General features: G+C 38.0%; 1 protein-coding gene across 8 annotated transcripts in view; it reads right to left on the reverse strand.

Moving 5' to 3' along the window:
- Positions 1-15,958, reverse strand: part of PDE1C (phosphodiesterase 1C) — a 292,772-nt gene that overhangs the window by 73,137 nt on the left and 203,677 nt on the right. For all 8 annotated transcript variants that reach the window (XM_007090530.3, XM_042969425.1, XM_042969431.1 and 5 more), the window contains 4 exons: positions 13,743-13,843; positions 11,134-11,262; positions 8,989-9,090; positions 8,323-8,443 (listed from right to left, as the gene is read on the reverse strand). In XM_007090530.3, the coding sequence (XP_007090592.1) occupies positions 8,323-8,443; positions 8,989-9,090; positions 11,134-11,262; positions 13,743-13,843 (453 nt within the window). The remainder of the gene's footprint in view (positions 1-8,322; positions 8,444-8,988; positions 9,091-11,133; positions 11,263-13,742; positions 13,844-15,958) is intronic.

A 15,958-nucleotide genomic window follows, 5' to 3' on the forward strand; every position in this document is an offset into this window, starting at 1 on the left:
ACTCTCTCTCTCTCTCTCAAAAGCAAATAAACAATAATAAAAAAAATTAAAACCCGCGTGACTTTAGTCACACACCTAGAGGAAAGGAAAAATATGACAGCTTTCTTATAGTAGTGAAGGTGTGCTGATTCATTTTACAAGGCTAGAATTTGCTCAGGTTAATGGCTACTGATTTGGGCTTGAATCTGGCCTTTCTCCCTCTAGCTGTGTGATCACAGGAAGTTGACTTTCCTTCTCTACATTTCAGTCTTATGTTCTATAAAGTATGGATAATAATACTTATCTCATCAGGTTATGATGAGGATTAAATAATGAGAAAATATATGTAAATAAATGAAAAACTATTATTGTTTTCTAATAGATATCTCTAATATTTAAGTCAAGATTTGAGGAACATTTAGTGAATTTATTATCTCAAATACACTCTGATTATAATAAATACTACCAATAAATTAATAGTACGTGAAAGGTAACAACGTCATTCAAAAACTAGGCCAAGTTCAAAAACTAAATACGTTTTCTTTCTAAGGCATGTTATCGAAGAGAAAGGATGCTGGTTCACACACACAAAAGGAAAGGAAGGAAAAGGAATGGGCGTCTGAGGAAGCTGAATGGTGGGGTCACAATAGGTGCTGGGGACATCCAAGGGTCTCAGGAACAGTCCTGAAGTGGCTCAGTTCCTTCTGCACCCTTTCCTGGATAGACACCCCATGGGACACAATGGCTCCTCTGTTTCTGAGTATTCCTTGGCATGATAAAAATAATTTACCCCTGAGCTATTTCTTCTTGGGCAGTATAAAAAGAAGGAAGAGGATTTATGACATAAACTGTTGTGGTGTAGATGGTTCTGTGGGATATCTCAGCTTAAACAAGTAAAACCCACTCTTATTCCCTATGAAGCAGGGATACAAGTTGGTTTTTTGGTACATTTTAATGGGGGTGGTTTAGAAGAAGAGGTGGGAAACACTAACCACTTGACTATTAAGACGTAAGCATTAGTTTGGATTTTATTACTGAAAAAGTACAAGCTATAAAACAACTTCTTATCCCATGGACTTGTCTGTACCCACATCTATACATCACATACATCTTTTGGATTTAATTGAGCTGAGCAGGCTCAACGATTAAAGCCCTATTTTAAAATAGTGGTCATTGAATTCCTTTTGGATGACAGGTACATTTATGAATTGGAAAAAAAGTAATTTGCAGAAAGTAATGTGGAAAGGTGTACTTCTGGTGAATTCAACTTGATTGAAACAATGTTATATGGTTCTATAACTACTGGCCCATGTGGAATTATTCAAACACTTTCCTTTTTACTGAAGACATCAATATTTTTTAAGAAGGGCAAAAGCCTCAGTACAAAGGATAGTTTTGTAACTAACGGAAAAGAAAAACAGACCATTGCATAAAGGAAGATTGCATACGAAGCTGCACAAACAAGAGTTTTTCTCGATGGAAACACAGTAAGGGGCATAGAGGTCAGGAGTGTAAAAAGCAGGCCACACAAATACCCCTGATCAAAGAGTTAATGAAGGTTTAAAAGAAAAGTGATAGACATGGAAGAGAAACAAAAGAGAGACAACATATGAATAACTGCTTTCCCTAAAAAAGAGAAATAAATAAATGGAAAAGGAAAGCATTCAAAGATTTAATCAATGTAACCTGAATCTATAGAGGAAAAGAACAGACCAGGTCCCGAGAAAAGCTATTACAGAACAATCATTATTGAAATATATCCCAGTTCTGTCAGTGGGCTTCAAAGGTAAAGAAATGATCCTTTAGGGCACATAAGCAAAAAGATACATCACCTAGACATGAAAATAATTACAGCAGGGCCTCCAACCCCTCCATAGCAATATGCACAGGTAGAACATATTTGAGTGAAATCTAAAAAAGTCTTCAGGGAAAGAAAGCTTGATTCCACCCCTGGCCCACCACCCACCAAGAAAAAAAAAAAAGCAAGCAAACTATGGCCCAAATATAATAGCAGTAGAAAAACTGGCAAGTACACAAAAATGTGTTGCATCCGTTCTTCTAAAAGAAACCACTTGAAGAACAACTTTGGCCAACCGATGGAAGATCAACCAGAGCTAAAGTACCAGCAGTGAGTAGAACCAAGACAAAAACAAACTAGAAAATTATGCTTTTGCCAGATATGTTTTCCACCTTTCCAAGTCGTATTGTTTAAGGTTTATCTTTTGTAAACAGCATGTCGTACATGCCAGAGAATGCTCATTTAAAAACTCAGGACAATTTAGAAGTATGATAGCCAACAACTAGCAATAAGGAGTTAATTATGTTATGAAAAAAAATGGGGAATGGTATTGGAAGGTAATGAATAAACACTGGCTTTCTTATCTGTTGTAGATGGGGGTAAGAATATATCATTTAGCTCTCTCCCCGGTATCTCACCGCTGCGTTGGTGCAGGAAACCATCAAAACCTTAGAGGAGAAAGCAGGAAAAGACCTCTCTGACCTCAGCTGTAGCAATCTCTTACTCGACACATCCCCAAAGGCAAGGGAATTAAAAGCAAAAATGAACTACTGGGACCTTATGAAGATAAAAAGCTTCTGCACAGCAAAGGAAACAACCAACAAAACTAAAAGGCAACCAACGGAATGGGAAAAGATATTTGCAAATGACATATCGGACAAAGGGCTAGTATCCAAAATCTATAAAGAGCTCACCAAACTCCACACCCGAAAAACAAATAACCCAGTGAAGAAATGGGCAGAAAACTTGAATAGACACTTCTCTAAAGAAGACATCCGGATGGCCAACAGGCACATGAAAAGATGTTCAACGTCGCTCCTTATCAGGGAAATACAAATCAAAACCACACTCAGATATCACCTCACTCCAGTCAGAGTGGCCAAAATGAACAAATCAGGAGACTATAGATGCTCGCGAGGATGTGGAGAAACGGGAACCTTCTTGCACTGTTGGTGGGAATGCAAATTGGGGCAGCCGCTCTGGAAAGCAGTGTGGAGGTTCCTCAGAAAATTAAAAATAGACCTACCCTATGACCCAGCAATAGCACTGCTAGGAATTTATCCAAGGGATACAGGAGTACTGATGCATAGGGGCACTTGTACCCCAATCTTTATAGCAGCACTCTCAACAATAGCCAAATTATGGAAAGAGCCTAAATGTCCATCAACTGATGAATGGATAAAGAAATTGTGGTTTATATACACAATGGAATACTACGTGGCAATGAGAAAGAATGAAATATGGCCTTTTGTAGCAATGTGGATGGAACTGGAGAGTGTGATGCTAAGTGAAATAAGCCATACAGAGAAAGACAGATACCATATGGTTTCACTCTTATGTGGATCCTGAGAAACTTAACAGAAACCCATGGGGGAGGGGAAGGAAAAAAAAAAAAGAGGTTAGAGTGGGAGAGAGCCAAAGCATAAGAGACTGTTAAAAACTGAGAACAAACTGAGGGTTGATGGGGGGTGGGAGGGAGGGGAGGGTGGGTGATGGGTATTGAGGAGGGCACCTTTTGGGATGAGCCCTGGGTGTTGTATGGAAACCAATTTGACAATAAATTTCATATATTAAAAAAAAAAACAAACCAAAAAAAAAAAAAGAATATATCATTTAAACTTGATAAATAAAAAAAATAACTAAATTTAAATAATAAAAGACAGACTACAATAATTAAACCAGTTAATAAAGCCAGCTAAAAACAGGTGCTAGGGAAGAGGTGAGAGGAATAGAAGTTTACTAATTTTTATAACAAGGAAGCAATAGATACTATCGAAATAAATAGAGAATGTAAAATTTTTTATTATCAAGTTAGCCACTGGAAAAACTGAAAATATAATATAAAACTTCCAAGTCATCAGAAGAAGTAAATACATAACAAAGCAGACAGCATAGCCAATACAGTGAACTATTTAAGAAGAAACCATAAAAACAGAAAGCATAATGTAAAATGTCATGGCACCTAAGATCAAGTATTTCTGTCATTTCAATGGATATTCAGTTAATATAGCTGATTTCAAATAATAAAAGAAAAGAATCTTAGATCGCCTCATAAAAAAACTTCAACTATGTACAGTGTTTATTTATTTTTAATGTTTATTTTTCAGAGAGACAGAGAGAGAGATGGAGTGTGAGCAGGAGAGAAGCAGAGGGAGAGAGACACAAAATTCGAAGCAGGCTCCCGGCTCTAAGCTGTCGAACCCACAAACTGCGAGATCATGACCTGAGCTGAAGTCGGACACTTAACCAACTGAGCCAACCCAGAAGCCCCTATATACAGTGTTTAAAAGGCACACCCAAACCAAAGTGTTTCTGAAAGGTGAAACATAAAAATCTATGCAAATATAGGGGTCATATTCTTAAAATGAGTCAAATTTGAATTCTAGGTAAAAGCATTAGATGAGCTACAGAGGCAGGCTTTATAATGATAAGGGGTACAGTAAATTATGATGGTCTAATAGTTATTAATATCCAAGAACCAAGTAACATAGAATCAACCTTCATACTACATAGAAAAAAAAATAGAAACACTTGTCATCCTACAAAAGATCAAAAAAATTTTAATGATATATAAAATACCTATATGACATAATTGATAAGGTAGGTATATACAGTATTCTTTGAATTTTATATCCTGCAAGAAGAAAATAAATATATTTTTCAAGAGCAGTGAATACTCACAACACTGATTATACAGTAGGTGACAAATGATTCACAATAAAATCCAAACAATGAAAAATTTCTGTGATTTAATTTCAATAACCCACAAATAATTACAAAACTAGAAAGCAAAAGACCCTACCACTGGAAATTATATAAACAAACACTTCTATCAGAAGCAACTCTTGAGTAAAAGAAAAATCTACACCAAAATTCCAGAATATTTAGAAAGGAGTGATTGTAAACATACTGCATATATGAATCTGTAAGATTCATAAGAAAAAGACAAACTCCTAGTCTTAGTAATGTTAAACAGGCAGAATGTAAATAAGTGAATTAAGCATCCATCTCAGGAAGTTAACAAAAGAACAAAGTAAACTCAAGCAGAAGAAATGAATTAGTACAAATGAAAACCTCAATTAAGGTATTATAAAATAAAAAAGAAACAATAAAATAATCAAATGATTAGCTAATTTCATAGAGAAGAAAGGACACAAACACTAATATATGAAATGAAAATTAAAAATGAGGAAATAGGGGCACTTAGGTGGCTCAGTCAGTTATGGATCCCATTCTTGATTTTGGCTCAGGTCACTATCTCACAGTTTGCAAGTTCGAGTTCGAGCCCTACATAGGGCTCTGCACTGACAATGCAGAGGATGCTTGGGATTCTCTGTCTCCCTCTCTCTCTGCTCCTCCCCCACTCACACATGTGCACTCTCTCTCTCTCCCCCCCCCCCTCTCTCTCTCTCAGTAAAATAAACTTTAAAAATTAAAAATAAAAAAAATTAAAATGGGGAAATATGGTGGCTCAGTCAGCTAAGCATCCAACTCTTGACTTTGGCTCAGGTCATGATCTCATACTTCATAGGATTGAGCCCCACATTGATGGAGCCTCGCTATCAGTGCAGAGCCTGCTTGAGATTCTCTCTCTCCATCTCTGCCCCTCTCCCACTCACACTTTTTCCCTCTCTCTCCCAAAATAAATAAATAAGCATTTAAAATAATAATAATAATAACACAGAAATAACCACAGACACAGAAGATATTAAAAGAATTGTAGAGAACATTTGCAAAATATAAAAATAAACAACAATATAAATGAAATGAACCTCAAGACTTTTATAGCATGTATTTACCAAAAAGGCAAACTTATACTTCTTTAAAGTCAATATTTCATTGAGAAGCACCCTGAAGCAGTAGCTTAGATTTTGTAAAATATGGTTATAATACTTAAGATATAACTTACTCTTTTAGCAAAGCATGGAAGGTCTGGTCTTTCAGTACTGAGGCTATGCCCTTATTTTGAATTATAACCCAACTTCCAAATGTAATACTTTCAAAGACTCTACAGTCCCATTGAGATTTCCCATTTGAACTGTCTGATTTAAAATCTATAGTTAAGAACTGAGGCAACATTTCTCCTACATGGGTTACTTACAATGGCTTATGGCATCTGGGTTAAAATATTAAGTCAATAAAAATAATTTACTGAATCATAATTACTAAAAAGTAGTTCCAGTCCAGTAAGCTAACATTCCATTCCCAATGGGCAAGAAATTCAATAAGGTTATTTTCACATTGCCTCTAGCACGTTTTCATTCAATTCAAACATATGTGTATGCAAACAAGGTTTCTTTTATGGGGAAAATGTGCACATGTTTAAGTAATTTCTCATATCCACTCACAATTAAAAGAAGGAATCATTTCATTCCCTCAAACTTATATGAGTTACTATCACCGACCTTTGGCTACAAATTAAATACTCCTAGCCATTAGGGGTGTTATTACACAAGCAATATCAAAGAAAGCATATGATAATGGAGAGGGGGTATTTACAGAAAATCCTCTCACTAATATTAGGAAAAGAGCTTCTGGAAAAATGGTTCAAAATTAGCCCTTGATTAAGGATGAATTTGCAGAGTCATTCTTATATATATAAGGCCACACCTATATAGCTCTAGTTCCTCACATACCACTAGGTTCTCCGTGAGAACTAGTCTGAGAGACCAACCAATGCCTTTGCAAAAGGAAACAGCCAAATGCAGAATAGGGTACCTGCTGGTGTATTCACATAACAGCTGAGGGGTGCATGTGTATATGCATATCCTGATGTGAACTCCTAGACAGTATGAAGGAAGTGTAGACCATGTAATTCCAGAAGGACCCTAAGAAAACATCTGGTACAACCTTCCCCTAAATCCACTCCCCACTACCATGTCCTAAAACACAAATTTCAGATAAGTCCATTAGGAACTAGAAGAGTGATTTGATTAGTCCCACGAACTAGGTGGAATAGAAAAAACAACAAAGAGTCATCTGGACTTCGTTGAATATGCTGTTAACTCTAGTCCCACCTCATCACTGGATACTGTGTACAGTTTCAGAAGAAAACACACACACATATAGATGCCTTCTACAATTCTCCCATTCAAACCAGAATCCCAGAAGAAGAGTAATCATAGGAGTAATTTTCTTCCAAAAATTAAGTAACCAGTGAAAGACCCTATCTCTTGTCAGTTCATGGGACAAAGTTGAGACTGGCCTTCCTAAATGTTCTGTGCAGTGTCAGAAGTCTCTGAGTCCATGACATGAACCACCCTTCATGAAGTAACAAGAACTGAATTAACTGTACTGATGTGAATTGGCTATAATTCAGGCCCCACAGTCTGCATATGTCATCTTGCCTTCAACCTCAGGACCTCGTATCTCAAAGCAGATGTTTTAATGGCAGCCCTTCTAGAGAAGACATCAGTTTTTGGTACTATGCACTTATTCCCCTATTTCTCTACTTCTGTATACCTTTTTTTAAATTTAATATTATTTAAAAAATTTTTTTTAACATTTATTCATTTATGAGAGAGAGAAAGAATGAGCACAAGCAGGGTAGGGGCAGAGAAAGAAGGATACACAGAATTGAAGCAGGCTCCAGGCTCTGAGCTGTCAGCACAGAGCCCGATGCGGGGCTCGAACTCACAAGCTGTGAGATCATGACCTGAGCTGAAGTCGGACGCTTAACTGACTGAGCCACCCAGGCGCCCCTTTTTAAATTTAATTTTAAAGTACTGCCTACTCACTAAAGACTCTGGCTACCCTTGTAGAAAACACAACCCTGTGTCTTAGGATGTAGTAAGTTTAAATATAATTGAAGCAGCAGCATCTAGTGATTTCCTGACCACAAATTGCCACACCTCACTTTGGAATTTGACAACATGGCTTATCTGCTCAAAAGAAACAACCCAACCAATTATAACAGCTAAATTATTATGAGTTAAAGATTAACATGCTAATCCTACAGGACAATGCAAAAGCAACTACCATTTGGTCAACCCATTAAAATAAAGAGTAAAAAGGAAAGTAACCAGTTGACATTTTGACAAAAGACTGCCAAAAACAAGTACTTTTTTCTTTTTCCAAACAGAAATGTATAGGATAGAGACACCATAATGTTCTGAGAATCAAAATTTAGGTAAGAGTCAGACATCACATGACCAAGAAACAAACAAAACCAAACAAAACAAAAAAACAAACAAACAAAAAGCTATGAAACCTTACTCCCCAAAGAAAATTACTGCAGTTCCTATAGTCTTATTATAGCATTGCTGAAATAGAAAATTCAGAAATATCTACTGATGACAGCCCTGAGGAGTAGCACAACAAGGTACCTGTCTGAAGAACTCCTCCAGGAGTGACATTGTCCAGCGATGATGGAGCTCCCATGCTTTTGCTGGATGGCTAATGTCTGCTGTGTGCAACATCAGGGATAATGCTTTCGGCTTTTCAATTCTGTCAACCCAAAGGACCCAAACACGTGAGGATCAAACTTTCAGAGTTTTTAAAAATCATTGCTTTGTTTTATCTCTTCTATTCTCCCATCTCAAACCCCACTTCAGCTGAACTGGGGGAAAGCAACATTTCATCCTGCAACTGAGCTGGTCATCAGCTGAGTCTCCATGTTTATTGAGCTGCACACCTCACATATAGACTCAAAAGTATCTCTGGAACGACCGCATCGTTCAAAAAGACAAGAACCCAAGAGTCACTCACTGCCTTTTGTGGCCTCTCCGCTGAGTGAATCTTTGATGATTTAGTTTCCCACGAAGAATTATTTTAAATTCTAATTGGAGCAAATTGTTACTGGTCCTATTATTTCAAACCTGATGAAAATCTATCTGTGATATGTACAATTCTCATGCTCTTTCCTCCAAACATCCCCACTTTATGAGACTATTCAGTAACGTTCTCTGAAGGTGTTCTTCAAAGATGCTACAACGTGGACAAGCACCTCTTCGGACACCCATAAAAACACATGAGGTCACAGGGGCACTCACGCTTCTGGCTGCTGCAGAGCAGTCTTCATTGCTTTGATTTGTTGGAAGTGACAGGACATATCCGTGGCCATCACCATCTCAATTACCAAGGTCCGAAACTCCCTTTCGGGGACACCCCGTGGAGAGAGAAGCATAGAAGTAAAAAAATGGAAAGCAAAAATTTGTTTATACTTTCTGCCACTTCTGGGCAAAACCAGTTAATTAGTTGTGACATTTCTAATCTACTTGAGCCTTTTAGGTGGGCTTTTTTTTCTTTTTTTAATGGGGAATAAGTGAAGGGTAAGGATTAAGGAAATCATTTATTAGGAATATGACACATGGAATATACAGATCATTCAGCATGGCTTATTTCACTGAATCTTTGCATAATGGCCAGCACAAAAATATTCGATAAACAGCTGACTGTTTAATTAAAATATAAGTACTATTTGCATCACCGTAGATTCAGAACTCTGTAAGGATTCAAATAGTTTTGCCTCTGGTGGCACCCGGGTGGCTCAGTTGGTTAAACATAGGACTTTTGATTTCGGCTCAGGTCATGATCTCACAGTTCATGGGTTTGAGCTCTGTGTCCAGCTCTGTGTCCAGCTCTGTGCTGACAGTGCAGAGCCTGCTTGGGATTCTTTCTCTCTCTCTCTCTCTCTCTCTCTGCTCCTCCCCACTTGCTCTCTCTCTCAAAATAAATAAACTTTAAATAAAATAAATGGTTTTGCCTCTAATCTTTGAAACACCTGACCTACATTTACATGACTTGCAGGGTTGCCATATACATCACAAAGTGTGCTAAGCATTTTAAATGGGTTATATCCTTTGTCATAACATTAACCAAAGCAAGAGATAAATTTTATTATCTATTTTCTAGAAAATAAATTTTACAACAGTGTGAAGGGGTTAAGTAACTTCCTAAATGTCATATAGCTAGTAGCCATGTCCATATTCAAACTCAGGTGTGCCTAAATTCATTCAAAGACACATAATGTCATTTAGGCACTAGAATTAGTTACCCACGATTTTTTTTTTGAGCGTCAAAATAATTTTCTTAGGAAGTTTTGAAAGTTTTAAAGAAAAGTTCAAATCAAATAGAAGGTGAAAAACATATTTTAAATAAAAAACTCAGATTTTAAGAAGCTAATATTTATTCCTAGATATCTTAATTAGTTTTGGTGCAATTGTAAATGGGATCAATTCCTTGATTTTTTGTTCTGCTGCTTCATTATTGATATACAGAAATGCAACTGATTTCTATATATTGATTTTATATCCTGTGACTTTACTGAATTTGCTGAATTGTACTGCTAGATATTTACCCAAAGGGTACAAAAATATAGATTTGTAGGGGTACAGGTACCCCAATGTTTATAGCCTCATTATCAATAATAGCCAAACTATGGAAAGAGTCCAAATGTCCACTGATTGATGAATGGATAAAGATGTGGTGTGTGTGTGTGTGGGGGGTGTGGGTGTGTGTGTGTGTGTGCACTGATATCAATGTAGATAGATAGATATAGATATTACTCAGCCATCAAAAGGAATGAAGTCTTGCCATTTGCAGTGATGTGGATAGAGCTAGAGTGTATTATGCTAAGTGAAATAAGTCAGAAAAAGACAAATACCACATGATTTCACTCATATGTGGAATTTAAGAAACATATAGGAAGGGGGAAAAAGAGAGAGAAACAAACCATAAGAGACTCTTTACAACAGAGAACAAACTGAGGGTTGATGGAGGGAGGTGGGTGGGGGATGGGCTAAATGTGTGATGGGTATTAAGGAGGGTACTTGTGTTGAGCACTGGGTGTTATATGCAAGTGATGAATCACTGAATTCTACTCCCGGGGTGGGGAGGGGGGGCAGGGGCAGAAGATAAAGGCAACACAAGTTTCCTAAGGTAACAAACAGCAAGTATTTCCAAAGTACCTATAATATATTTGAATATTTGTGTTAAGCAAAAGACAGACGGGGTGGGGGGGAAGAGAGAGAAAGAGAAGAGAGAGAGCAAAGGGAGGGAGGTGAGCGGTGGGGGTAAGCAGAAGAAAGGGTGCCATAAACATTTCAAGTGGTATTATTTCTCCAAAAGCAGCATATTTCATCTCTCCTCACGGTTCCTTTCTTGGCCTCCAAATCTCTCTCCTGCCTCATCCTTACCTCCAGTCGTCCTTTGAGAGATTGATCAAAATATTCATTTCCTCATCCTCTTGCAGAAGGCGGTAAGCTGCACTTAAATGGTGATTTTCTAATACGGACCTATCGTTGTACAGAATAGCAGGGTCAGACCTGAATAGAAAGCCAAGAAAATAATTTAGGATGTTAAACAGCTGAGATTTTTCAGGTAACTCTCTCAAGCTAGAATGCATCATCTTTTTTCCAAATGTAATAATTATCTTTGCCCCATGCCATTTATATCAACCAAAAAGCTAAAACCAAACACTACAAATTATCAATAGATATATGTAGGGTATTTTAATGTCAATATGTGAATGTGAAATATGTGATATCCAACCTGAGAATTCTCTGAAAACTATTCTATAACCAGATCTCAATTATCTCTACTAGTAGCAAAGGTGATTTCATAAAACATGGGTCAACTCAAACTTCCTTGTATCTTCTGGAATAACGTTAATTTTTAAAAATTTTATTCAATGAAAGAATTTGTTTATTATCATTATAATTCTCTTAACACATACCACTTGATAGGTACAGTGTGCCAAGTTCCTCTGGTAGTGCCTTGATCTTAAAATTTGCCGTGTCAAAGTCATACGTGTAAAATTGAGAGTAAAGATGATAAGAATTATACGACAGTTTTTAGTCACTTTCTTACAGACCATTGCACCAAACACAGAGCTGTGTGTTTACTATTTCAATATCTTCAGTTTAATGAAATCTTAGATTATTACAGGTTATTTGTTGCTCATCAAGGAAGCCAAGTCTCAGTGATCTAAAGTGACTTCACAGAGCCCCATAGTACCTAAGTGTCAGGGTTGGGATAAAGGCAAGGTCTTCTGAAAATTCAGCCACTGCTCCCCACAATAACTGCTGACTGTCGTTGGCCACACTTTGGGATATATCTAGCATACCTTTAAAGTGTTAGGCTTAACATACCATCAAAGGACAAAGAACCAGGTCACAGATTTAGTTTTCTGTGCAGGGATCACATGGGCTGAGATGCTTTGAACAAAGTTCTATTAAAGAAGCCAATGTTTAAATTCTATTCTAAATGAAGTATACCTGAACCCACTGGAATATCCCCACTCCGATGGAGATAACACAAAACATACAAATCTCGTGGTGAAAGGTCTGGTCTTATATCTTTTAAGTCAGGCTCTAACTGACGTATATTTTGTGACATTAAGCTCATGTCCAGCTGCTGTAATTAAGCCATTTCCTCTGAGTTGGGATTGGTTTTAACACTGGTCTCCAGCAAAGACCCATGTACAGTCCACCCACCTCTCTTCCTTCAGCAAGTGCTATTCACCACAGCCTCTGTCCTCAGAGCAAAGCTCCACTCATAGACATCCACTAAGCAGAGCTGCTCTGAGGAATTCCCTATATTTAAAGACCTTGCAAGTGAACCACAAAAGGCTGCTTCCCAGTAGCTGAGGCTCCTCTATGTGAAGAAGCAGGAGGTAGACAATGAAGCTAATGGCTTAAGTCCCTTTGTCTGCTGCTATCTATTGCAATTCCCCTTCTGAACAGAGATCAGACAGTACTGTCTTCTGTTGTATACCCCATAATTAAGTGTTGGGTTCATTAAATACACGTCAATTGATTTAATGAACACAATCCTATCTGGAGTGTGCACCTGCTTTTTCAAGTGAAACAGCAAGTATTTAGTTGGTTTAAATTCTCATCTCTCCCTGCTACGTTCTTCCTCTTAGCCATGCCATCTTTCCCCAAATTCTAGCTTCTTTTGATTCCCATGCCAAGGCCCTATTAACCCTACTGTCAGAGTTCCATATAATTGTCTTCAGAGAAGGTGAGCTCTTGGGCCAGGACAGGACAGATAAAGTTTCATCCTAAATGGAAAAGACAATTGACTGGGACTGCTTGCCTGGAATTCTGTGCTGAGAGCAATATTAAGGAAAAATGTGAAGCTTCGTTAAAAAAAAAAAAAGTTAGCAATATCTGTTATAGTAAAGAGGTTCAGAGTGGAGCACTTGGACCCATATTTAATACTCCCCACAGAGGTTCATTACAGTGGGTACATAGGTTGTCTATAGCAAGGAGGTCTACATGAGACAACCTAGCTCCTCAGGCCCTATGTGAGGGAGCAATGCAAGCACTCAACAGAGCAGGGATAAAATCGAGAAGGATAAGAAGAGCCTCCCCAGAATCCCGGAGATCATAGGGCAAGAAGGCTCAGGTATTGTTCGTGTCAACAGAAACACCCCAAGCCTGGCCCATGCTCGCTGATTTAGTCTACTTGGCATCTTCACCCTTATGTGAACTGTTCTACCGCCTAGTACAAATAGTATGCATAGTCCCTTTATAAGTAAACAAAGAGCTAGCATCAGAATAGAGAAGAAAAGGATATCCATATTTGATGTGAGTAAAATATGAGAATTGGGAGCAGATGGCTTCTCAAATTCTAAATCTTGGTCAAAGTTGACCAGGCTGATATCTTGTCGAAAAGTTGATTTTTTCAGAAACGCAAGGTAGAGCAACCATGCAAAAGAAAGGTGACTAACACCTTTCTGACTTCTCAATCTCGGTCCCTGCCCCCTCCTGCCTCTTCTCCAAATATTCAACATCCTCACCGGGTCTGAATGTGGAAATTGTTGGTGGTTCCGGTGTGCTCATAGTCATGGATGGCAGCTGAGAAGATTATAGCAAAGATCTCCAGCTCCGTCAGCCAGTTCTGAAAGGGAGATTACAGGGCAATCAGATAATCTGTCTCTTTCTCAGACAGAGTCTTCAGCTTGCTGACAACACACCCACATCGCTGTCTTTCCGCCCTGCAGCTGGCAAGCTGTTGCCAAACACACGTTTTCTGACAGACAGAATTTTTTTTTTCCTGCGAGGAGACTGGGGGACATGTGATTTGAGAGCAGCATGCCCAGAAAGGTTAAAAAAAAGCCAACGAGTAGTTTTATTTTTTTTTTCCAGGAAGCAAAAAACAACAAACATGAAGACTTTAAAAGCCCTCATTGTATTCTTCCCCAAATTCCACATAAAGTTTCTGGGTAGACACAGAAAAAAATGTATTAAAAATTTCAATGCAATACCAAGAACACACAGAGAACACACAGAAAACCTGATGTCTCTCCACTAGAAAGTGGGTAGGTAGACAGATGGAAAGGTAACACCTGGCCTTCTACCTTATGCTTGCTGATCTTTGAGAAGACCTCTCCCCATCCACGCCACCAAAACTGGCTGTAATCCAAGGTTCTCAGAGCGTGTTCCCTGGACCATCAGAGGTAGCATCACCTGTCAGCTTGTTACAAATACAAATCCTACCCCAATCACCCCAAACCAGAAACTCTGGATTTTACCACCAATCTGTGTTTTACCATGCAATCCGGACAATTCTGATGTATATTAGAATTTGATAGCCACTGCATATTTGAAGCTCTCTTAACTGACTTCCATTTCAATAACTTGAGATTCACTGATGCTTCCCATCCCTTCTGTAAACCGTACTGCCCAATGCCCACATGACAGAACATCCATGACTGCTAGCCAACCTTTGGGACCCTCAGCTCACTTTTGTTACTAGTTGAATCAATACTCACAAGTTTCAGTGTGGTTTACCCCAAACCCTGTTTTGACAAGTTGCACTTGTTATTATGATTACATAATTAAATATGATATAAAACAATAAAATAGGAACACAAAAATGTAACTGTTTACCTATCGTACCTAAATTCAATGATTTATGTGGCAAGTGTGAGACAGAAGGAAACAACTATAAAAATTTAGAGGGATTCTGCCCTGAGTTTGTTTCATGAGTATCTTTAAGTTCCCATTTCCCTTTGAAGAAATGAAACTAGAAATTTTAGATAGGAGCAGGGTTAAAGCAAGACAAATATGAGTACCCACATCAGCAGAATTCAGAAAAGAGCCAGGAGTCAGAATTAAAGATTAGTGAACATAATATATTTACTTGATTTAAGTTAGTACAAAATGATTAAAAATTAACACATACATTTTCATAATTCCCACCTCAACTGCTTTTTCTTCCCAGTTAACTACTAATTTTGATATTCATCTTGAAAACTTCTTGAGAATTATTACCTTCTTTGTGGATAACTGAGGGTAAAATAAATAAACTACAGACAACCTATGGGGGAAAAAAGACCCTACAGTTTGTAAAAGAATAAGCATAGAGATACTCAGGGGGAAAAAAAAAATGTTACATTTTGCAAATGATTTCTAGCAGAATTCAGCATGAAATGTCAGGAAACTTTCTGGCATCTTTGATAGATTACACTTCAAAAATACAAGCTAGAGTGCCTGGGTGGCTCAGTCCATTGAGTCCATCTGACTCTTGATTTAGGCTCAGGTCATGATCTCATGGTTCATGAGTTTGAGCCCCACACTACCAGAGTTGAGCCTTCTTGGGGTTCTCTCTCCCTCCCTGTCTCTCTGCCCTGACCCTCCTCCATTTATGCTCTTGTACTTTCTCTCTCAAAATAAATACAGTTAACAAAAATACAAACTGATCTACAGGGAACAGAAAGACATAAACACAGACTAAGATGAAAAACCAAGAAAATGAAATTAACATTTAAGATAATTAAGAACTGCAAGTGAACTGAAGTTGCAGTGCCCTCCCTGAAAGCAGTGAGGGGTGTTTTCATCAGGCCTAGTGCCTACAGGGGCTCACTTTACATCAGGCAGCATTCCAGGTGCTTCACATACAGAAACTCATGCCATACACACAACTCCGTAAGGTAGGTACTGTTGTTGCCTCCATTTTCTAGATGAGAAAACTGAAGCTGGGAGAGGTTCGATGACTTACCCAAGGTCCCAC

Source organism: Panthera tigris, chromosome A2, assembly GCF_018350195.1.
Source record: "Panthera tigris isolate Pti1 chromosome A2, P.tigris_Pti1_mat1.1, whole genome shotgun sequence".
Taxonomy (NCBI): Eukaryota; Metazoa; Chordata; class Mammalia; order Carnivora; family Felidae; genus Panthera; species Panthera tigris.